The sequence below is a fragment of the Triturus cristatus genome, chromosome 4_2, assembly GCF_964204655.1.
Source record: "Triturus cristatus chromosome 4_2, aTriCri1.1, whole genome shotgun sequence".
NCBI lineage: Eukaryota > Metazoa > Chordata > Amphibia > Caudata > Salamandridae > Triturus > Triturus cristatus.
The window spans coordinates 329,062,055-329,087,900 of NC_140586.1; the positions used below are offsets into that span (position 1 = coordinate 329,062,055).

Here is a 25,846-nt window from a genome sequence, read left to right on the forward strand (position 1 = left end):
CCCCTGTTGGCATGTTCCCAGAGAATGAGTAGGCTGTTTGAAGAAGCGAAACACTAGTGTTCTTCATGGTTTTACCTTTTCATCAGAATTTGTCACTGTGTACATGCTTCACAAAGTGAAGTTCCTATTGGAAAGCTAGCCCTTTAGAGCTCTGTTCTTGTTTATCTATGGATGGATGAGGTTTGTATTAACCTGCTTCTAACATCATCTGTTATCAATAGTTCTACAGAGGCGATGATTTAGAAGGAAGTAAACTCTAGACTGCAGGTGGCCAGCTGCTCTTTGAAATGTTAGGTGCATTGGTTCAAGTTTTCCAAAAGTATGTGTAACCTCCTCATTTACAGACTTTTGGGAACTCCACATGGCTCCTTCACTGGAGTCAGCAGTTCATGCAGATCCTATTCTCAGTGGTATTAGTATGTTTTAAAAGGGTGACCGAAAAAGTCAGCATGCTGGAATAAGGGTCCCATTGATACCTGCATGTGTGTTAAAGTAGTATGAGGATGGTTCAGAGCAAATTAGGAAAACAATACGGCAATCTTGTTTTCCGGCTTGTTGAATAGTAGTGGATTGTTTTCCCACATTAGCTTTGCAAACAGTCTCTGACCCTGCATAGGACCATACAAATAGACAGCTCTGAGGACTAAGAGAAATAAGGTCCCAGCACAATTTGTACATAAAACAGCAGGACACGAAAGGGAATATGTACTTTAGTCTGTGAATTTTCCGGTGTGTGATGTAAATGAAATATTATATTTACAGTATTTGTCAATTTATTAGTCTACTTTGGTATAATAAGTTTTGAGTTTGTTTAGTCAGTAACATAATGTGTATATGTTTTGTATATAAATGTTCTATGTGTTTTGAAAAATATTGAGGAGAGGTGAAAATCTATTTGATGAAGGGATTCTTATTTGAAAATAAGGCTTGAAAAAAGAAAAATTAAGAATTTAAGCCCAGAGTTATTAAAAAGGACTAGTGTGGCAAAATAAATATTGTGATCAATGGTGTCAGAGGTATTTTGTTTATTGTAATGTTAATTTGACCACAGCAGTACTCCACCCATGTGCAAAGAGTCCTCTTTGTTTCACTATTTCGTTTAATGGGAAGGCATTGGCGGTTTCTACGGGCCTGCAGGCTTTATCTTTACCCATGTGTTTGCTTTCCTTTTAAAGCACCATTTATCCGCAGTCATCCATTCTGGTGGAGCCGCTGGGAAAGGAAGTGCTTTATGGTGTGCAACTACCAAAGGAGTGCGCTGGGAGCCATATTAGGGTGGGTTAGCTCACATGGAAAGAAACGGAAATGTCATGCAGATTTGCCTCAGACAATGAAGTATGACCATTGAAGCCGTCTCAGCCATTGTGTAACTAGCAGAGAGTATACAAACCCTCCCTCTTGTAATGGAGTAAGTCTAGTGGAACTGTTAGTTTTCTGGAGGAGTTGGTGTCATCCTTTGACTTTCAATGTGTGTGTGAGAAAAACTCTAGTGTGAAGTAAGTCACCTGTGTCAGTGGTTGTTCCAGTTTCTTGCAGGCTCTATTTCAAAGTTTGGGGTGGCATCTACTGTGCCCTACAATTCAAGCCCATTATTGTTCCTTCCCCACCTCAAGTGCCGTACGCGACCTCCTCAAAGGCCTAGGCTCTACCTCTCCTGCCGCCATTCTACCTCAGTGGATCCCATAATAAATCCAGCCTGTCTCCAAAATGTCCATTCCACTTGGTAATGAACACAGGCCTTTGCTGAAATTTGCTCCACAAGAAAAATGGAACACAACAACCTCATTGGGGTACAAGTAGAGACTGGAGAAAACTACCTTGGACAAAACAGTCACATCTAATGTGGTAGCTGCAACATAATTGTTGATCTGCAGATAAATACAGACTGTATATCACTGACATTGATTTTCATTATGCTCTTGACATACTAGTTCACTCGGAGACTTGATTTAATGAAGCATCTCACAGCATTTTAGATATTCTAGTCCCTGATAACCACTCTATCATGTGACATGATTGAGAGGGCAGACCTTGTGGAGAGGCTGAAGTTTTATGCAAAAGAGTCTAATCTGACTCAGTTCCTTGAGACTGCTACAATAATTACTTTATCCCCCTTTCAGTGGTTACCAAATATATAAACACAATATGTGGCAAAACTTAAAGAGGAACTTACTTAATTCCAGGAAAAAAAAGCTTGCTCTTCGGTGCATAGGCTCTAAATAACCTCTCTCCCGTCACTCCTAAAGATGACGCCAATGCCTCCGCCTCTCGTTTTAATCACTGATTCTCTGAGATGCTGGAGGAAATCTAAAGGAAAGGCTCAAACTTTCTACTCCTTGGTTTTTTAAGGATCTCTTTCAAAAATGTATTTGAGAACTTTGAAAAACAGAAAATGATTCAACGCTAATACCACCAAGAGCCACCCTAAACACCTATTTGATATATTCTAAACTGCAGGCAATCTTCCCTCCTTATTTTTGAAGTTCCAGTGGCCAAATGCAAACAGTTTATCATGTTCTTTAAACAGAATATCAGCTCCATCAAACGTTCACTGCTGAATCTCCCAGACACAAATAAGGACAAGAACATTTTATGATAAGGCAAGTCTAAATGTCTTAAGTTCTTCCCTCTTTCGGAAAAAATCTATTTAAAATCACAGCCAAAATTAAGCCTACAAATCACTTCTTGGACCTGGTTCTCAGGAATACTGGTACAGAAAACTGTACACATTCTCCTGCATTGGACCAAGTTGGTAAACTTCTCTATTTCACAAGTAGTGTTACCTGACTGCCTAATAACTAGACAAGTCACTCCTCTCCTGAAACAAATGTTTGCTAATGCCAGAGATTGTTTCCCTGTCAGGTCTGTCAAACTGTGCAAAAATGAACAGAAATTGTGTTGCAAGCAACTTACACAACACATATCAGATAAAGTTTTTGATGAGTTTCATTCTGGATTTAGACTGAGCTGAAGCACAGAAATGTCCCTGCTTCAGGATGCATTTTTGACTCGTCGCAATTCATGTCTCCTGGTTCTTCTAGATCTTTCAGAGGCATTTGATACAGTGAATCGCTCCTTGCTTATTAGGATTCTCAGTGAATGCATGGACATTGAAGGAAATGGCCTATATTGGTTAACCTCTTGCTTCATGGACTGGGCATAACAAATTAAAATGGAAAACTGATACCGGTAGATGTTATAGGAATAAAATATGTTCACATAGATCCCCTGTTAGAAATGGGGGTCTTCTAAAAGTAGCATTTGCAAACCCAGGATATTAAAATAACCTTTACTAAAATATGTATTTTATTATTCTGAGTTCAGGCATACTAAACACGAATTTCTACCATGCTTCCTGAGCCTGCTAGGATTATAGAGTGTTATAATCTAGCAGCCCATTCTGGCCTATGGAGAGCAGGTAGCCTTACAATAATGAAAAAAGAAAATGGCTGTAATTCACTATTAGGACATGCCACACACCTCAGGGCATGTCCTACCTTATCCTTACAATGCACCCTGCCCTAGGGCCTACCATAGGGGTGACTAATATGAAGGTAAGGGAAGGTTTAGGGACTGGCAAGTGTGGACACTTGCCCAGTCAGCATGACAGTACCAGACTGCATGCAGGTTCTGCAATGGCAGACCTTAGACACATTTTACCAGGCTGCTTCTGTGGGTGGCCCACTAGCAGCATTTGGATATACAAGCCCTTGGCACCCCTGGTGCACTCTACTAGGGACTGATAGTAAACCAAATAAGCCAAACATTGAAGTCAATTCACATAATACATTTTACCATAGGGAGAGCATATGCACCTTAGCACTGGTCAGCAGTGGTAAGGTGCCCAGAGTCATAAAACAGCCAACACCAGATCAGAAAAAATACAGGAGGAAGGTAAAAAGTTTAGGGATGACCCTGCAAGAAGGACCAAGTCCAACATCCCCATTACCTTATCTCATATCCAAAAGCCAGCCTTTCACTGCACTCACACAGCAACATCAGGCAGGGATTACAAGGGGCATTACCTACTCGTCTGTCTTCCTGGATGCAGTCCTTACGCATGAGAAACTTCTCCGTTCTGGCAGAAAGACCAGGACTCGGAGTAATGAAGATTACCGGTAAGTAACCAGGGTATTAATTGTGATGCCATCTCTTGAAGGGTGGCCCATCTGTGAACAACTAAAAAGAAAGAATTAGCCTACAACAGTAATGTGACAGCCTCAATGTGTTCTCCAATAGTGAAGTCAGAAGATGACACATCTAGAGCACCAGAAAGCACATGACACATGTTGTAGAAGTTTGAATCCTGGCCACTGCTAAAACGTGGAGCCTGCCGTCTGCACAACGATCAAACAGGATATGTGGATGGGGAGGTTTGGGTCTTTCACACTCCAAGAAGGTGGGTAGGGGTTATTATGGGTCCTTAAAAACAATTTTAGAAGGCAAATGTTGTTGCCTGATTTGAAGGGAGGACTGCCTTCATTACAGTAAAGATTGTGGAGAGCAAAAGTGAAAAGGGTGCAATATTCTTTTACTGCTATAATGGATTTTAATATTCAGTGAGCCAATATCACTGTGATAATACGGATGCACTTTGGGCGTGTGCTATGGAGATTGGTGTCTAATCTGCGATTTACATGTTTGAATCCCGGTAGACCAGTCTAATCCATCAGTAGTCAATAGGATATTGTGTTGTGACTTAACAGGAGAGACAATTGAATTAAGGTTGTGGAGTGCGTTATGGAAAGTGTGCATTTAGCATTGTTCTAGTTTATGTATATTATGCTAGTAATACAGGTATATCTTTGCTAATTTCTCCATCAGGGTCCTGCAAATTACCACCCAGGAGTGTCATGGTGGCGGACAATGAAGAGAAAGTTGGGAAAAAGAAGACGTGGTAAGTGTGGCTCAGTACATAACCCAACCCTATTAAGGAGACCCATAAAATATGGAAGTCACGCTTCCTGCTAATGATTCTTACAAGGAGCAGGTAAAAACCGTACACAAAATCAATTCTGTTCTTCCCCGAACAAGGTATATACGGGTCCCGAACTGTTGTCTTGCTTTTGTGCAATTATGTCCTGTATGACATTGAATTAAATAACGGTGCACTGACAGCAGAGGAAGAGTTAAAGAATTTAACCGTTATGCAGCATTACTAAGGTAAATCTGATTGACGAACAACCAGTACCTCAGCTGTTTTAAATTGCTGTGTCAACAAACGTTTCGCAAATTCGAAAATCTGGAATTTTTATATCAGCATTACTAGTTTAACATCCTATGGCACAATTATAATATTGAGAATAACAATAATAATTATAACATTCCATTAACGCACAACTGCCACTAATACATAACAATGTAATAACAATGAATAATTCTTCCTAAATTATAAACACACAATTTTATATTCATTTGATGAATGTGAAACACAAACAATACTATATTATTATTGTTATTCATACTACTAATATTTACAAGTGCAATTATAATAATTGGTTTTAATGGTGATTAACAACAACAAACAATAATAAAAATATTTGTCATCGTAATTACTAATACTTTTTGTGGAAGCTGTGGCCTTGCAACAGCAACTGCCAACTATACTTGCATTTCAGTTTATGTAGGAAGAAAATCTTAGAAGCACGTAAGTGTGGGGATGTCAGAAGAAAAACATTTTCAAAGTATGACTTTGTCAGTGGAGTTAATGAGTAAACGTTTCGGAAATTCACCGTTGAACAAGCTGCAACATACTAATAGAGCAGCATAACATTGCACACTGTTATCAAGTGCTGGATAGCAAGGTGAAACTTGCCATTTAGGTAACCTGAGAAAGGTACAAACCCTTCAGTTGCATTTAATCATCAAGGGGCTCAAACAAAATCCCAAATTGGGCAAAAAAAACAAAAAATAAGAAAAAGTCATTCAAAAGAGCACAGTTGATTGCTGATTTAAAACACAAAGTGAATTGACAGGAACTCAATGAGTCGAGATCCACGTGAGGAGGTACAAGATTCCATTAGGAAGTGCTGGAGAAAAAGGGCAGAAGAGGCAAAAATACAAAGTATTGGACAATAGACTCACCCGCAAAATATTATGGACATGATCTACAAAGTAATTTATGTGTACTAAAGTTACGAGTGCGAAGTCTCTGCACTTGGGGCGTAATCTCTGCAGAAAAGCCTAAAAGGCTAGACAACCTCTGTGTATGGGATCTAATGGGTTTGATGTAAAAAAAAAGCCTTTGAAAGAAATAGGTAACTTGAGAATACAAATCCAGGGTTGAGGAAAGTAATATACTGAACGTAATACTTAACTGGTGTGAATAATTTCAGCTAATGCAAAAAAAGCGATGTACATTAGTAAGCTGAAGTTTAGGCCCAACCCTTCTATTTTGGAACAGTCGCCAGTATGACAGCAGCATTGCGATTGCTACAGTGGCGGCTGGTGACATTTGAAAGTGGCGAGGTGTAAAAAGTTGGCCATGACTTATGTTGCAAGCAAGCTTAATGCACAAACTTGGGGTCGAGGTTGGGTCCTCCTCCCAAGAAAAAGATACGCAAATGGTTAATTTGAAAGCAAATGAGCCAAGGGAGAAAGCAAGTTTTATAAAGCAGTGGGGTAAAGTCTTGAAATATTAAACACATTAAAAATTGCCCCATATCTGAGGTGTACGCAGGAAGCAAGATGGCGGCCACTTGAGGCTGTAGGAGCGGACCTGCCAAGAGCATGTGAACCAAAGGATGGACAGAGTGGGGAGACAAACCGAAAGGATGGGAAAGTAACCAGCACTTACCCGCCTAATGTTTGTGGACACAGGAGGCTCCGACTTTGCGGTGGACATCGACCTTGGATCCAAAGGCAGCTTCGGGGAAGAGCAGCCGTGGGATTACATTGGCAACAAGATTTCTGGCGCGAGCTCTCGCATCCGTTGGCTGCCGGCATTGCCGGCAAAGAGTGACCCGAATGGCTCCTAAAGCGTCCAGCTTAGCCAAGGGGAAAGCGGGTACAACGGTGGATCCTGCAAGCTCCGAGGGAAAATGAGGCGGCCGACGGGCACCGCTGACACTGAAGCCGACTCCGGAGAAAGAGAGAGAGACAGTTTTGGTTAGGGCAAGAGGTGGGACCTCGGCTGGACGGCGTGTGCTGGGGGGCTCAGTACTCGAAATGCTCCGTGCCTTCAGTGATAAACAGACAGAGAGTATCACTGAAGATACAAGCACTGCTGAAAAGGAGTTTACCCCTCATGAGCCTGAACAGGAAAATGAATTAGCGATGGCTGGGGAGGACGGCCCGGCCGAGGATTCATCTGCTGGAAGCCAGAAAGTAAGTGCTGAGACAAGGCAGAAATCCAATGTATCAGGGGGCATAACGGAAGACCAAATGAGACACAGAGGGGGATTGTCAGAACAATGCGGGAAAATGAGGGCGAATAAAAAATAGCCCAGGGGGATACTATCGAGGGCACAATGAACATCAGGCCATAACAACAGAGACAGGAACAGCAGTATTGTCAATACCAGGGACCCCCACAGTCCAGCTAACCTTTCAAAGTCGGGGGCAAGGGGCGTTGCAGGCAAATTCCGAAGTGGATATATACCCTAATGATTGCTTTTTCTCCCTATCTGATGGTCCTGAATGGTCAGGTAATGACTTTGGATCCTCAATGATATCAAGTGAAAATGAAGATGAAAGTGAGCTGGAGAAAGCAGGAGACTCTCTATATATGACTGCCCGTCGGGTTAGCGGCAAGAAAACTGGGCTTCATGCGCAAAGGACAGCAAGCCTGAAATGGGATTATTCCCTAACTGACTCAACTAACCTTACTCAAAATGTAGTACCCCAGGACACCTCTGGTCTACATGCCCCTACATTGGAAACTGTCTTACAGACAATCATGCAACATCGAGATGAGACACGGGCAGATGCCCGCAAAGCGCAGAATGCCGCACGGAAAGTCCAGGGGGCAGTCAGGAAGCTGACAAAATCATGTAACATTATTGGCGAATGGCTTACGGAGCTTGAAACCCGAGTCAGTAATGTTGAGGCGGAAGTAACTGAAAAACTTAACCAATCCAAGGAACAAGAGAAATGAATCACAGATATTCAATGGAAATTGGAAGAAAGTGAGAACCGTCAGCAACGCAAACATTTCAGGGTCCTGGGGGTCCCTGAAGGGAAGGAGGGATCAGACATTCAGACTTATGTGCTGGATCTTTTTCAACTAGCCTTCCCGGAACTCAGAGACTGGAAGTGGCAACAAGAGGTTCAGCGAGTACATAGGACACCCTTTACTATCCAGTCAGGGAAGGATCCAAGCCAAGAGCCATTCTGGTTTTCTTTGGCAATTTTCTTCTGAGACAGGCTGTGTTTGAGAAGGCCAGGCCAGAGGCCAGGAGAAGCGTTGATTATGTCTCTTTTTTTGTAAGACCTGACTTTTGTCATGTCACTGTTGAGAGGCTGTGGCGCTTGCGCCAACTGATAAAACCCTTTCAGGACAAAGGGGAAAAAGTGTTTCTGAATAATCCTGCCTCCTTAAAAGTAGTTTAGCAAGGGTCAACAAAGTTTTTCACATCCGAGGTAAAGGCTCAAGAGTTCCTGGCCGGGCTGAAACCTTAGCATCCTAGAGGGTCAGGGAGAAGAATGAAGTGTTGTGGGGGGGACAGGATACCTTGTTTCTGGTGTGTCAAGGGTTTGAAACCTATTAGATAGATATCCTTCCTTCACTTTTTTCCTTTACCGACCTCTTTCCTTGATATGATGAATCCTCACTGAAAAGGTCTATCCCTCAAAAAGATAGCATGGTGTGTATAAGGGGATCACGGTGCTGGCAAACCGCTCTCCATCTCCATCTCTGCCTAAAGACTGATTCTCGGTCTGGGCACTTCCCGAAGATGGGAGAGAGGGAGGGAAGCGGGGGGACAGGGGCAGGGGGTAGGGTAGGGACTAGGGGTGTGGGGCGGGGAGGAGTGGGTTGGGGGTTCAGGGGGCTTTGGGTGGGGGGCACAAAACAGGGTAAAAGAGTTCAGAGGGATAATAGGCAAAAAACAAACAAAATTCTAAAATGTTAAGAATGACAGAAATGAGAGTAAATTACTGCTACTTAGGTTCGATTTTTGGCCTAAAAGAGGAAAGTGGCAAAACAAAAGAAAAGGGGACATATCAGCTTAAATGGGTAAGGTGACTGTTTGCTTGTAATGTAGGTGGGTTAGGGGACAGGAATCAGTGAAATAGGACTATGGAAATGCTGAGATTTAAAAACCCCGACATAATTGCACTTCTAGAAACACATATACCATGGGAAAAGAGGGGGTCAATTATGATAAAGGGATATTCCTTAATGGTCTGTTCTACGCAAACCTCCAATATTAGAGGGGTGGCTATTTTAGCTAAGAACCGAGTAGGACCTGCTAGGCAGACATTGGGTGACGCAGGAGGGAGGTGGGCCCTAGTGGAGCTTGAATATGGAATAACAATAGTGACGGTGTATGGCTCAAATCAAGATGAGCCCAAAATATTTGAAGATCTGGAAATGGAGTTAGCTGCCTTGCCTACACCTTTAGTTATGTGCGGGGATTTCAATATACATTTAGGAGTAGGTGATGTGATGCCTAATAGATATCAAGGGCGAAAGCCCAAAGTTTATCGAGCACTAGGATCACTGATTAAAAGCCATGGGCTAATAGATGTATGGGAATCCAAGTTTCCCTCCGACCCAGGATATACATACTTTTCATACCCCCACCAGAAATATGTCAGGTTGGACTACTTTTTTATATCCAAGCAGACTTTAGGAGGGGCAGAAATAGAAATATTGGCGAAATCGATATCTGATCATAACCCCTTGACTCTTGGGCTAAGATTGCCGCAAATCCGTATGTACCCAACACAGTGGACGTTTGACCGGAAATTGTTGGTTGATCAAGAATTTGTCTGTCATTTTAGAACCTGGATCAAATAATTTTTTAATATAAATAGATTTGGCACCTCACGTAATGTGGTCTGGGATGCGTTTAAGGCAGGAGTAAGGGGGGAGATGGTAAGCATCGTAGCTAACAAGAGACAGCAACAAGGGAAGAAGATGAGGCAACTACATGCCAAGCTTCGGGATTTGGAGAGAGAGCATCTGGGTAAGATACTGCGGGGGATGGAGGTAGCTACAACCCAGCTAGATATAATCATGGTTAAGGCTGAGATAGGGTCTTATTATTCTCAAAAGGCTGCAGCAAGCTACCAGATTCATAGGGTGGAGAGCTATGAGTATGGCGAAACAGTTGGAAAATTACTTGCCTTAAAGACTAGACAAAAATCAGTGAAGAGTCAGATATGCCTAATAACTAGTGGGGGGACCTCATATACAGATCCGGGGGACATAGTTGATGTGTTCCATAAATTCTATCAAGAGCTTTATATGGAGGAGAAGCAAGGCCCTCACGGGGATGTCTTTGTGAGGGCTAGTAAAGAATATAGGACGTGGGGGGAGAGACACAAACAGCGATACAGCAATTGGCTTCGGGTAAGGCAGCTGGCCCGGATAAGATTCCATCTGAATTCTATAAAACCTTTCACGAAGAGCTAGCTCCCTTGCTCTGGGACCTTTTTTGGGGGGTACAATATTCTGGAAATTCACCATATTCTTGGGGGGGGTGGGGGGGGGTACTAATATTGTCATTTTCCCCAAGAAAGATAAACCTTTGGATAAGCCTCATATAGGCTCATCTCTTTAATAAAAGCGGATGCAAAAATTTACTCTAAAATCTTGGCGAACTGTCTCCAGAGGATCATAGCGAGCCTTGTATCACCTTGGCAACATGGCTTCGTACGAGGTCGAGATACTACTGACCATGTAGGACGAGCCGCGGCCCTATTTGACATCACTGGGGAGACTAATGGACATTTGGCAATGATCCTCTTGGATGCGGAAAAAGCATTCGATCACGTGTCATGGGAATATCTGTGGGGTGTCCTAGCAGCTAAAGGGTTCGGCCCTCGGGCCATCACTGCAATCAAAGTGATGTATAGGGCTCCCTACGCGAAATTACAGCTGATGGGTAGGGAATCTGACATAAGGGTTTTATGAGGTACAATGCAAGGTTGTCCCTGCTCCCCAATATTATTTGCCCTATACATAGATCCACTTATCCAATCGCTGATTGAGAACCAGGCAATTGTCCCAGTGATGACCCAGGAATTTAGTACTAAAGTACTTGCTTACGCAGATGACATCGCGGTACTAACACCTAACCCTGAAGAAGCAATGAGAGAGACTGAAGCTATTGCTACTATTTTTGGAAAGGAATCGGGTTATTTATTGAATAAAACTAAGACACAAATAATTTGCACCAAAAGTGTTATTTTTCAGGATAACCGACGAGTAAACATAGCTACTTATCTTGGAGTCAGAATCACTTCAGATATCAGCCTGATTGCCAAAATCAATCTAAACCCTGTGATTAGTATGATTGCCAAAGGCCTTAGGGGAATCAACCCACTTCATGAAACCATTATAGGCAGAGTTAATGTCCTTAAAATGATTATGTTTCCTAAGGTGCTGTACCTGTTTAGGGCACTTCCGGTTGAAATGAAAAGGATCCTTAATAAAAGCTTTAGATTCTCTATTCAGTAGGTTTATTTGGCAATATGGCAAGGTTAGGAGATCGCTAAAGCTTCTCACTCCACAAGTACGTGGTGGGTGGGCGCTCCTAATCTAACCTTTTATTATTGGGCAGCTTTGTTACACCAAATGATTATACTTTTTTTTTTAAACAACTGGCAGTGCCAGTGGGACTCAGGCTGAGGATCTCCCAACAATTTATGAGTTGGCACTTGGGGAAAGGGCAAAAGCACTGTTTTTACGTGAGCTGGAACCCAGTTACTAAAAGAAAGTTCGATTTAAGATTATATTAAATGCATGGCAAATCTGGGGCAGAATACAAAAACATATGAATATCGCGAAGATAACTAAGTATACACCCATTTGGAAATCACCCTTATTTCCCCCTGTGTTTTATGATGTTATAGCTAAGCAGTGGAAGCAACTTGGTTTACGGACAGTAGGAGATATTCAACCAAATGCCCAATTACATTTGTTCAGTGACCTACAAAGAGAGTTCGGAATTCTGGATGGGCACTATCTTAAGTATTTACAAATAAAGGGGTGTTTTGGCAAAAGGAGACAGGCAATCTCTAAAGCTAAAATTGCATTGTTTGAAACCATGGGGAGAACTGCCTGTAAAAACACCTTTATAGTATGATGATGGAGTTAGCTCTGGATGATATTGAAAAAACTGAGACTAAATGGGCCAGTAGATTAGAGGATGAAGACGTCGATATTGATATGTCACTACGGTTAGTAAAAGAAACGCTCTTATCTGCCAATCTAAAGTCACAACATTATAAAACGATTTATAATTTGTATTTTACTCTGGCCAAATTATTTAAATGGGGGAAAAGGGAGGACGACAAAGGACCTAGATGTGGGGTAGGACCAGCAGAAAAGATCCATATGTTATATGGGTGTCCACAACTTGATTTGTTAAAAACCGATCTGGTAAAGTTCTGGGAGAAGATCCTTGGAAAAACTGTGGTACTAACCCCTTTGCTTATGATGATTGACGGCTTACTGGTGCCTGCTATTAATGCATATGAAGCTTAGGCTATTGTGCAATAACAGCCCTTGTGTAATTACAGTCATTTTTCCATCAACGTGTACATCTACTCACAGTTTGAGCCAATGTCACCCGCATGAGGCTAGGCAACAACACTTTCTGCTTTTGTAAATCACATGCATTTTGCACTGGTGGAATTTGCACATTCTTACTCTACCTAAAACAAATATATACCATAAAAATATGTTTTAATAATCGTCCCATAAAGGTACCCAGACATGCATTGTTAGTCATCATGGATGAGGTGATTTTGCAGCAGCCTTTTCTACTGAAAGGCCAGCAGGGCCTGGTTAGCCACATCAGATACTGCCCTTTGAGGCACTAGCCTACAGAAAATTCACCCATTTGCATTAGAGGTGGGCAAGCATGAGTCCTAAGGCTACGGGTGACACCGTTCTGTTAACCACTTCAAATCCCTGAGCAGTGTCATCAATGGTATCCATGCATTAACATGTGGTAACCAGCCCCACACAGCTCCTTAACTCCTCGATCAGCACTGCAGACATCGGAGTCAGGCGGTGACAGCGCAGTTATTGGGCACATGTAGCCATCTACATCACACCACCGGATCCCACACCAAGGCACATGGGGGTACACAAACCCCAAAGCCTTCTCCTCCAAGGAGCTTTTCTCTCATACACAAAAGTCAGGTCAGGCCGCCAGGTAAACCCTGCACCAATTTCGTTGCGAGACAGCTTCCCCCCACGCCACGCTACCCCAGTTATGTGCACACAGACTACACCAGAGCAGAGGCCCAGCATGTGAAAGGGCCTCTAAGCCAATCCAGACACTGCTTCTGCTGTTACAACAGTGCCTGGATTGGCTGGGGCAGGAGATCTCAACACTCACTGGGGCTGCAGCTTTGAGTCACCCCGTCTCATTGAAGCACAGGTAGAGCAACCTCTAGTAAGCATGTCGGGCTGGCGGGAGAAAGGCAGCCATCCAACTTGACATGCTCACTAGGGCCCAGGAGTGTCTGTCAATATGTTAAGGAAGCCCCACCTCCCTCATGCATGCACTGACTTAGGACCTGACTCGATTGCCAACCAGCCCGTGGCCAAGACTGACTGCTGCAGGCAGAATGCAAACATAAAACCCACACTCCACTTTTAAAATTGCACTTTGCTCACAATGGGGGTGGGGGCCATAATATAAGCAAGGCAACACCCCAACGCCCTAATGGAAGCACCCCCCCGTTTAAAAAACAGTCTAATCATTTGATATAGTTAAGAAAACGTTGCTTTTTCTTTCTATACCAACCCAATTTAAAATACACAAACAATGCAAAGTCTAAAGTTATAGATATACCTTACAGTTATAATGTATGCACCATCTTTAAATTAATATAATTTTATTCTTTAACTTGAAACCAAAGTTAAACTACACAAAATGCGTTCGAGTGGAGTGGCATAAAGTCCAATAGCATAAAGTTGAGTGCCGTAGAGTGCAGTTGTGTGGAGTGAAATAGCATATAGTGGAGTGGTGCAGAGTGGAGTGGCGTAGAGTGGGGTGGTGTAGAGTGGAATAGCATACACTGGAGTGTTGTAGAGTGTAGTAGCTTAGAGTTGAGTGATGTTTAGTGAAGTGAGGTTCAGTGTACTGACATACAATAGCATAGCGTACAGTGGAATTATGTGGAGTGCTGTATAGTGGAATAGAGTATTTTTTTTGTAGTCCTTATTTATGCAAAAATTGAGATATGAGTAGACAAGATCCCATTTCTTTATTTTTTTTTTACCTGTTTTGAGTGGAAAACCTTTTTCTCATATTTTTGAAGAAGGGACTGCCTTCTCGCCTTGCAATGGGATTATGTCTTAGAATCTTCAAATTTCCCAGGATGGTCTCACCTGGAGCCACCAAGATGACCATCCCCCAAATTTGTTTTGTTGCATTGTAAGTAATCATCGGACGTCCCTCCCTACCCTGACATTATGTATCGTCTTGGTGTGTGTTTTTGTCCCATACTTCCCAGAATTTAGTCCTATTGTTTTTCCCTCTAGATTTATCCAGTTTTCTAAATCTCTCCACGGAGAAACGACATTCAGTTAAAGTTGGAGGGTTGGCAAGTATCCACTTTATACATATCTCTCTCCTAGCCAGTAAGATCAACATAAACAGCAACTGTTTTTGCCTATTATTTAAGACTGGAGAAGAAACGTTACCTTCCACTGCACCAAATATTAACGTTGGTTGTGCTTACCTCGATATTTTGTCCTAATGCTTTGTTAATAGTTATACCCACTTCTTTCCAGAATATTCCAAGTTGGGAACATTGATGGAACATGTGGATGTCGTCTGCCTTGGCTTCACCACACTTCGGACAGCTTTTTACCACCTGCCTGTTCATTTTGGTTAGTTTTCCTGGTGTCCAGTATGCCCTGTGTAAAGTGAAAATATATTTTTTCCTGAGAGGTGCAGATACTACTACATGCCATAATAAAGAACAGGATACTTGCCATAAATACTGCAGATCTTGTGTAGGTACATTTTTCTTCCATAAGTCCGTCGGTAGAGTGAATTCCTCTTCTCCTGCTTCTATCATCCGCCAGGACCATTTTGATACTTATTTTCTTGCTGGCTCGCTTTGTAGTTCTTTTTCCAGCTCCATTTCATCTTCTCGAAATTCTTTCAGGTCTTTTGCCCAACTTACCATCTAATAATATTTAAACCTGGACAGTTTCCTATTGGTAGTTGCTGATAAGGAGTCCCAGCTTTTCAAAGAACTAGCTTGAATCAACTGCCCCCACTTTATGATACCAGCCTTTTCTAAAGATCCTGCCAGAGTGTCTTTTAAGCATTCAGGAGTTCCTGGTGAGTTCCAGATGGGAGCTAAACTACTATAGTACAGAATCTTCAAGATTCTTCTAATCTCATACCACTGTTTGCAAGCCGCACCTAAAATCTTCAATTTGATTTTTTTGAAGAATTTTGGATGGCCACATTTATATATACAGCACTCAGTGTCTGTGACAGCTTGTAAGTAATGTGTATAGAAGGAATGAGCTTTAAGAAGAATCCTGATATTTTTTAAACTGGAAGGCTCTATAGTAAAAGAGGAGACCGGGCCTGGCAATACCACCTTGATTTTTCTTCCTGCATAGTTTTTTCCACGCAACCCTCACTCCCTTCGAGGCCCATATGAATCCATTGATTTCTCCTTGGATCTTCTTAATCCACTGAGTCCCAAACTCCAGTGGGATCGCATTAAAAATAAAAGAAAACTTAGGCAGAATAGACATTTTTATGATATTTGATCTCCCAATGAACGAAAGGGGTAAGCTGCTCCAAGATTAACAATTTCCTTGTTTCCTTTACTCCCATGTCAAAATTTACTCTGGTGAGCTCATCAATGTTGTTTAAAACCTCAATCCCCAGATACTTTATTCTATGTTGTGTCTTTACTGGAGGTAATTGGGAATTCCACTGAATTATTTTTGTTTTCTGATGGTTAACCTGGTATCGGGAGATCTTGCAATAGTCATTTAGCAGTTTTGTAATGGTGGGAAGTATTCAGATCACTTGTAAATACCATCAAGTTGTCGGCTTATAAGGCCACTTTTAAACCCAACCATTAAAGTTAAAAAGAAATAACGCCTTCGATCTTCTTATCTGGCTAGCTAAAGGCTCTATGTATAAATTAAATAAATAAGGAGAGAGAGGGAAACCTTGCCCCGTGCCTCTCCTTATTTGAATTTCTTTCATGAGCTTTCCATTTATGAGAATGTTTGTTATTACTTTTAGAAAGTTGTCTCCTAAACCATAGTGAAGTATTAACATCCAATTTACTCGGTCGAATGCCTTTGTTGCATCGAATGTTAGAAAAGCAAGTGGGATGTTTTCCTGGGTGGCAATATCGATTGCTCCAATTAATTGATGGGTGAGGTCATGCATTTGTCTCCCCTTAGTTAAGCCTTTCTGGTCTTTGTGGATTAAGTTGCTAGTAATACGCCTTAGTCTATCTGCCAGAATCTGGGTATAAATTTTGTAATCGTTGTTTAGGAGGGAAATTGGTCTGTATTACTCGCATTTCAGTTTTTTTTTCCTGGTTTTAAAATTAAACTGATGGTAGCGCCATTCCAGGTTTTCAGGAGAGCTGGGCCTTTAGAGAAAACCATGTTAAAAAGATCTACTAGTCTGGGAGCCAGTGTTTCTTTTAGGACCTTACATAGCTCCTTTGGTAATGCGTCCGGTCCTGCTGCCTTCTCTCTCTTCAGTCTCTTTATTGTGTCCATGACTTCCTCCAAGGTCATTTCTGGGTTGAGCCTCTCACACAGTTCTACTTCAAATCTTGGAATTATAGCTTCTCTCAAGTAGGAGTCAGCTAAGTTGCTAGAAACCACAAGATCTTCATTATACAAAGCTTGGAAGAAGTCCGTAAAGGCCTTCTCGATCCTTTGATCCTCCACAACCTGTTCTCCCATGGTATCCCCTTGGATTGCAGTGATTTTGTTTTTGTTTAAATCAGTTTTAATTTTCCATGCGAGAAGTTTCCCACTACCTTCCCCTTATTCGTAATTTGCCAGGCGACTGGCTTCCCACTTTTTCCTTACCCTCTCTTCTAATAGGCTTGACAAGTCACACTTCTTTCTATAGATTTCTTCCCTTGCCTTTTCTTGTTCTAGACTGGAGGTTGCAGCCTCTAGGATCCTTTGTTGATCTAGGTTCCCTGTCTCTAGCTGTTGTATGTTCTGTCTAGACTCCTTATTTCTTGCGGCCGCCAAACCAGTAAGGGATCCCCTTATCACAGCCTTATACGTATCCCAAACTACCTAGATGAAGATTTCATTACCGATATTATTTTCAAAATATTCTACGGTATGCGATCTAAAGTCGATCTTTTCGCACCCCTGGGAAGGATTTTGAGTAATCTCTATTTAAACTAAAGAGTGGTCGGATAGGTATGCGGATATATGTTCTACCTTATTGACAATATTGCTTATTGTTTTTTCTATCAGAAAGAAATTAATTCTTGATGCGTGCCTGTATTTTTAAATTTTTATATGTAAGTTTATTTCTTTGGTTACCTTTAGTTTTCCACATGTCCACCAATCCCAAGTCTTCTCTATATCTACTCAGCCATTCTCTCATTTTTGGAAGGTATAACGCTCTTACTGGTGGATGTCTGTCGTTTTTGGGGTCTAGCAATAAATTAAAATCTTCTCTGGAGAAGAGGCCTCTATTAACTGAGCATATAAGACTTGAAGCGGGTCCAGGTCGTCCATATTTGGGCCATAATACCCAACTATAGTGTATGGGCTTCCCTCTAATTTTATTTTAGCGATAACCCATCTTCCCTTTGAGTCAGTATGCTCTTCTAAAATTACCACTTTTGACGATTGTTTAAAGATAATTGCTACCCCCTTTAGACTGCAAGCTTGGTTTGTGCAGACGTAGCTATCAACCCAGGTCTGGTATTTCTCTCCACTGTGTTTTTAAAAGATTAGTTTTTTGCAAGATTATAACATCACATTTTATTATTTTTAAGTATTCAAAACGTTCCTGGAGTCTCTTCTTAACCCTAAGGCCGTTTACATTCCATGATATAACTTTAATTTTGTTATTGCCTAAAATACTAGCCATTGTCTTTTTATTAATTCTCTCATGTCATCTTCATCTTTTAAGAGCTTTTCTTGATATATGATGATCTTGTCTGAACTCATATTCTGCACTTTTTTTGTGATTTTTTTCTCTAATGTTCCCCACCGAAACAGAAAAAAGAAACAAGTGTACATACTAAACAAAATCCCCACCCTCTCCTGGAGAACCCTCCCTGCTGTCATTGGACAAAGCTGGTTTGTCCTCTTCGAGCGCCATCATCACAAGGCTTTAGTTTTACACTGAGGCTCACCCCCTATTTTTGTGATATAATCTGTTCTATTAGATTGACCACTGCCCCTGGTTCTCTGATGTTATAGGTCTGGTTCCTCCACAAGATCCTTAGTGAGGCTGGGAATTTCATTTGAACTGTTCCCCCAGTGATTTAAGTTCTTGTATATGATTTCCCAGCTCACATTGCCTATCTTGTGTGGCTCTTGATAGGTTGGAACGGATTTTGAAGTTGTAATCTCCTTTAGTAAAAGTGCCTGTTTTTAGAGTGTCGCTTAAGATCTTTTCTTTCAGGGTGTAGGTTTTAAAATTCACTAAGATCTTCCTAGCATTTTTCCTCAACTTACCTATCCTGAAAGGATCTCATTGCACCCTCTGGGTGTCTTTTTCCAGCGTTTTCTCATCCAACCCAGCTATATATTCTTTCAGAAATTTACCACAAACTTTTATATGTTCTGTCCTTTTGACCCCTCCGGAACATTTAATATTCGCTGGTTGATTCTTCTTGCATTATTTTCCAATACTTCAATTTTCTCTCTGAGCTCCTTCTCATTCGATTTTAACGTGCCAATTTTCCCTAGGTCGGCTCTTACTTCCTTCCCGGTTTGTTCAATTATACTTTCCATGACGAGTACTCAGTCCATTAAGGAGTTTACTTTTGATTCAAGCGATTCACAAGTTGCCTGAATTTTTTCTTGATTTGTTTCCGACTTAGCAAAATTTGTCCTCATTTTTCCGGTTAGAGTCCGCAGCAGATTATCCATCCCAGCTTGTGGGAGTTGCTCTGGAATCTTCCATTGCCTGCATTGAGGTGTACTCTGGTACAGAATGCTACCTGCCTCTGGACTTCCCTGTGCGGCTATCTGAGAATTTATCTCTGACTCTTCAAGGTCATTTGGTGCCAGGGCCTGAAATCAGTTATGTGCCTCAACTCCTTCATCCATGGGGAGTAGTGTCGTAGTTTGCATTTCTTTAGCCTTACCAGGTCGGTTCTTTTCTTCAAAAACCGGTATTTTAGGTGGCAGTTGTTCTTGTATTTTGAAAAAGGATCAGAGGGATGGCATCACCCTGAATTTTTACCCTCGTCTAGTTTGATCGGCTTAGGCGGCTTTAGCAGCTTAAGTTAATAATACAGTGATGTTATTTCCCCCTTTGATTTTTGAACCTTCTGCTTATCTCCCACCCTTCTGCTGTTTTTGTTACAAGGTTAATGGGGGTTTTCTCTTGGTATTCCCCTGTGGAGCTATGGCCTGTCCTCTCAGTGGCCTCCAAAAGGAAAGGTTTGCTCCTCAGGAAGTAGCATAAGCCGTGATCTGTTTTTAGGTGGATTGTTTACGGGGGGTTTATTTGATCTTTATCGCTAATTTGAACTGTTGCTTCGGATTGTGCAATGTGTTCCCCCAGGGGTCTGACAGGGGAGTTCAAAACTGCTGAATCCCCTTTTTACACCTCCCCCTTCCCCTTCCTGGTTTTGTGCACTCCAGCTCTCTCAGCTCTCCCAGTCCTCTACTCACTTTTTTGCCTTCTTCCCTGTGGCTACCGGCCCCTAGGTTTGACGTGGGGCAGGTAAGCCAATTGCTTGTAGGGCCTCGGTAAATCACTCTGGCTGTGGCTCTTCGACTGCAAAGCTGTCCCGCTGCAGCTTTCTCCCGCACACCTTCCCTGTGCGTGTGCGCTCCTGGGACACTTGAGCACAGCTCTCCCCTGGTTCCTGCCTCCAGACCGCACTGACGAGAGATCCACTGCTGCGATCCCAGCGTATCTTTCATGGGGTATACCGATGCAAGAATAGCCCTTTTTGGAACCAGTAAGTTCCTTTCTTTTTAAAATGAAGATTCCTTGTTTTGAGTTGTGGCAGTCGAATTTCGCATAGTTTATGTGCCTCGTTCGGACGGAGCTGGCGACCAGACTTCCTAGCAGACCGCCATGTTCCCCCGTGGAGTAGCATATTGTGGAGTGGCATTTATTGGAGTGGCATAGATTCGAATAGCATAGAGTCGAATGGAGTGGAATGGTAGTGAGTGTAATAGTGGAGTGTCATAGAGTGGAGTCACGTAGAGTGGAATAGCATAGAGTGGAGTAGATTAGAGTGGATTAGCTTAAAGTGGAGTGGCGTAGATTGGAGTGGTATAGAGTACAGCGCATAGAGTTCAAGTGGAGTGGCGTAGGGTGGAGTGGCGAAGAGTGGAGTGGCGTAGAGTGGAGTGGGGTAGAGTAGAGTCAAGTAGCTTAGAGTGGAGAGAGGTACGAGTGAATAGCATATAGTAGAGTGGTGTATAGTGGAATGGCATCGACTCGAATAGCATGGAATGGAGTGTTGTACAGTGGAGTTGCTTACAGTAGAAAAGTGTAGGGTGGATTGATGTACAGTGTAGTCATGGCATGCAGGGGAGGGGCATACACTGAGGGGTCGTACGGTGGAGCGGAATATAGTGGAATAGTGTAGAGGGGAGTGGTGTATAGTAGAGAAAACTACAATGGAATGCTATAGAGTGGAGTGAGGTACAGTGTGGTGGCATACTTAAGACAGCGTAGATTGGAATGGGGTAGAGTGGAGTGGCCTACAGTGGAGTGTTGTAGACTAGAATACCAAACAGTGGAGTGGTGTAGACTGGAGTGGCATAGAATGGAGGGGCATAGAGTGTTATGTGGAGTGGAGTAGAGTAGAGTGGCATACAGTGGCTTGGCATAGAGTGGAGTGGGGTATAGTAGAGTGCTGTAGAGTGAAGTGGCAAAGAGTGTATTAGCGAGCATAAAGTGGAGTGGTGCATAGTAGAGTGTGGCGCTAGAGACATAGTGTGAAAGTCTGTAAATGGATTTCGATTTAATATTACAGGAATATATAGTAGTAGTATAGTATAGGAATATACAGTAATATACAGTATGAGGAGTAAATGAGAATTTGTGGTAGTATGTTTTAACAGTGTAAATAGTGTGTAAATAGTTATAAGAATAAAAATCTTAGTTATATACTGTGTCTTGGTATACCATGGTACGTTTATGGTATACCATGGTATATGTGGATGAGAAGGAAGTATCTGATTGGCTAATTACTGTAGTTACCAAATGTAAAAGGTAGCCATTTAATTTTTATTATAATTTGGCAGCGTTCTGTGTTTTTCTGCGTACTTGGTTAGGGTCTTAGATATAGATAAGTAGTATGTTTTATTGCTGTTCTCTACCTATTACCACTTTACTAAATTGGTAATAGGTGGAGAAATGTATTTAACATTTCTATATATTTGTACCGCAGTTTAGTGAGAACTGCACATTAAAAAAAAAGGTTTAGGGAGCACAGGCATTTTTGGGTATTAATGCAGTTCTCCATAGACTTTTTTTTTGAGAATGAAGTATCTTTGTAAAATAAAGTGTAGTACAGGGTATTTGAATTTGATTTACATCTTTTCAAGTACTACAGTACTACTGAGACGGTACAACAGTACTCTATACATTGTTTCAAAAATATATAGAAACTTACAAATATTTTTCCCACAACGTTACTAAATACTTACCTATATCTAAAAATTAATCTAGAACACAGCTTAAGTATACCTAAAAAAAACATGGCTTCTGTAAAGGCAGTCGTTAGCCAATCACATAATGACTTATCATTATGTACCGTGGTACTCCCATGAAATACTTCACGAAAGTACCACAACAACATATATCACTAAGTTAAAATGCTTTATAACTTAAAAAATACTCACTCTACTTACCTGTAGTACCAAAAAGGAACATCTGTGCACCATAATATGTAATCCTGCTAAATTGCATGAAAATCCATTCAGCTGTTTTTGCACTACGTGAGATACAAAGCTATTTGGAAAATGCATTGGTGGAAAAATGTGTTTTGGGACGCTCCTTTTTATCTTTGCACCCTCCTTGACCAATCACTGGAAACCTTTCCATCCTCTGCCAATGTGGAAAAAGCTATAGGCCTGGAATGTTTTGTGGGGATTCATAAAACTGGGAAAAAGTCATTAGCTACCAAAATTCCAAGGTTTTCCTGTACCTAGGAATCCTAATTTTAACTACAGAGTGGCTTTATCTACTGTTGTTTGCCTTAAAATAAATTGCTGTAATTAGCACAACTCTGGAGTGGCTGGCTCTTTTTCCTGGGATCGTTCAGGGAAGACAAGTTTCTTTTGAGTTTTGAGTATGTGTGTGTGATATATATATATATATATATATATATATATAGATATATCTATATAGATATATATATATATATATATATATATAGATATATATCAGAATCCTCTCTTTTCTAGATTTCATTTGTTCCTATCCACAAAGTTTGAGTGGGAGACAGATCAATTTAGTAATATATGCCATCTACATGTCTTATTTGAGCTTACTCCTACCACTGGTTTACAAAATAAACTGAATATATTTCAGAAGTATTTAGCAAAAACTTATAACGGTATTTGGCAGCCAAAACCCACTTTCAGTGCTTTGAGGGGATTGTTAACCTATATGGGGCGGTTAATTTGCAATAATTCATCTGCCAAGGACTTCGCTAAGATTTGGGCAGCTAAAAAAGTAAATGTGGGAAATGGTTTTCAGCTCTCTGGGTAGACACACGGTTGATTGGTGCATTTTTATATTTTTAAACAGCTGAGATTCCTGGAGTTTTACTTGGTTGTGAATATTGAAAAAATGCCATTTATCAAACATTGCCTCTGGTGAAAAGTAGATTTAGGAAGCATTTGTTTATGGTGAGCAGAAGTTGCTCAACTGAAGTATTAGGGTAAAAGTTAGATATGGTGGCAATTTTATACTAAGAATTTAGCCAATTTACACATTAGAGGTATTACTTAAGAATAAGTCATTCTACTTCTTTGAAGCACATTGTCTATACAGACAAATCTGTATTATGACACAAACCACTCTTTACCTTGCTACAAATAATTTGACTTTTAATCTTTATTTACTAAATGATATGCCTAAGGATAGTTTTGTACAATGGATCAAGAGATGTATCAAAGCCCAGAGTCACACTCATGATTTTAATTATTATATGAGAATCACATGACTCAGGTTACTATACAAGTTTTTGACTGGAGGTTTACAAATGGCTGACAACTTATGGTCCAGCCTTTCCTCCATTTCAGGAAGAAACTGTACTCACTGCTCCTGTCCAACACTAGATTTAATGCATGTTGGTTTGTTTGTCCTGGTTTAGCAACCACACGTCAACAATATTTCACCAATGTTGCTCAAACTAAGGATTCTAATGTGATCTGATGCAATTATTTAATTATGTTTGCTGGAATTAGTATATATATATATATGACTGTGTGTATACACTTTTCAAATATTTTATTGATATTTAAGATTTTACTGTAAATTTGATGGAATATACCAAATAAATGAAAATATAAATATGAATAAATATAGTGAGCATGCACTCATGGTGCTCTCTATGCCACTGCTTTTTACACATTTCAAATGTAAGTTAAGAGGACTTATGCTTAGGTAGGATGTATCGAATGTAAAAAGATTTATCTTTTTCCTTGAACATGGTCCCCTATTGGAGTATCACTGTTTCTTTTATATTTCTAGGTTTGGCCTCTCTAACACTTTACAAACTGATTACATTGTCTACATGGATGAGGTCACGTCCTTCTTTGGAGCAAAGCTGAACCTTCCCTACCTCTTCTTGACAGATCCAAGACTGGCCTGTGAAGTTTTCTTTGGACCCGCCAGCCCCTACCAGTTTCGCCTGACTGGACCGGGCAAGTGGGATGGAGCCAGGAAAGCAATACTGGGCCAGTGGGAGCGAACAGACCGAGCCACAAGAACACGAGTCGTGCCCAAGTCTAACAGCATGAAAATATTCCAATTGCTTCAAGTTCTCTTCCTGCCATTTCTTGTAGCTGCTGTTTTTCTGTTGTGGGAATAATGGTTGATTGTGTACTTAGGGGGTATGATTGGCATCCTTCTTCCATGTTATACTCTCTAGACAGCCAAGAGGCACTTCCTATGACTTGAGGAACATGTCCATCCCTTTTACTGTCACAACTCAGTGAATATTCCAGTGGGCCCAGCCCCAGAAGTGTGATTAGAAGAGTAGGTGCCTATGTTATGAAACATAATGTACAAGCATGCCCCCTACATTTGTGTGATAAAAATCTGCTGAGGAATGATTGGCAATATAGTTTTGCATCTTTCATCATTCTGTGTACTTTTGATTGAGCCAAGGAAAAACAAAGTTTAAAATTCTAATGTTGCCTATGAGTGAGTACAGGACACAGTATCATGGTAAAGGTTTATCATGTACAGCACAAAGCATATTTGAATAATTAAGCTAAGAACAACATTTTCAAAAGTTTCTAGGTTAGGCTAGAATTGTGACATGGGATATGTGACTATATTTGGGGAATTTTTAATTTAAAAAAATTGTAAAGGCAATTTTCTGACCACATAATGAAGAATTTTATTTAGCCAAACTTGTCTCCCGTTTACAAACCTCCCATGTTTCTATTCATGTTGTCAGACCAATAAAAAGTATTACATACTGATTCTTTTCTTTTTTTTCCTTTTTTTTCCTTTGGGTTGATAGAGCAGCAAACACATTTTGTAAGCTTTGAATTGCAAAGCAACAAGCGTAGGCATATCAAAGAAGTTCACTTTGCTTAGAAAATTCTTGATGTTTGAATGTGTAAAAGAGGTAGAGTGAGAATTGTGTATGTTTTCTTTTATTAACTATAAAACAACCGACCTATCTCTCCGTACCCACCTAAGGGAATCATCCTATGGTGCTAAATGGTGATCCCCTTGGGTGGCTACAGAGCACAGAAGGTTTTCAACCCTGTTGTTTTTGAATGCATAATAGAAAACATACAATTTTGAATGGTTAGATGTTTGGGAGGGTGAGTGAAGCCTGTATCAGTTCTCACTCCCTGCTTCTTGGAATATAGTGTTTTCTTTCATGAACACATACAAATACATTTGAATGATGCCAAAATAAAATGGCGAAAGGGGAATACTTTTTATTAATTTATTTTTCCCATATTTGTTCTTTCCAGATAGATGTGTACTATAGGTAGTGCAGTCTTTCAGTGTAGTGTTAGAGTTGCAAAGTGCTTATAGAAAGTAATTTAGAGTTTGGTGGCAGTGTGCATCTTTCATAAAATGATGGAATGGCGGATGCAACATTCTGCCAAGCATCCAGTTCCTGTACATCATGTAGAGATGGAGGAATGCTGGGTTCCACCGGCAGAGCCTCAGTCAGATCTGCCAGCACAAACCTGTGCCCTTGTGGTCTGTGCACTATAGAACCATCAGGACTTAGCAGTGGTTGATACATCTGTTTAGAGTGAATGAAAATGGCAGTAGGTTTCCCTAGC

General features: G+C 41.1%; 1 protein-coding gene across 2 annotated transcripts in view; it reads left to right on the plus strand.

Annotated features, from left to right (window-relative positions):
- LOC146833814 (flavin-containing monooxygenase 3-like) overlaps positions 1-25,018 on the plus strand; it is a 197,047-nt gene extending 172,029 nt beyond the window's left edge. For both annotated transcript variants that reach the window (XM_085601699.1, XM_085601698.1), the window contains 2 exons: positions 4,825-4,897; positions 24,060-25,018. In XM_085601699.1, the coding sequence (XP_085457825.1) occupies positions 4,825-4,897; positions 24,060-24,399 (413 nt within the window). In that variant the 3' untranslated portion in view covers positions 24,400-25,018. The remainder of the gene's footprint in view (positions 1-4,824; positions 4,898-24,059) is intronic.
- The last annotated feature ends 828 nt before the right edge of the window (positions 25,019-25,846 follow it).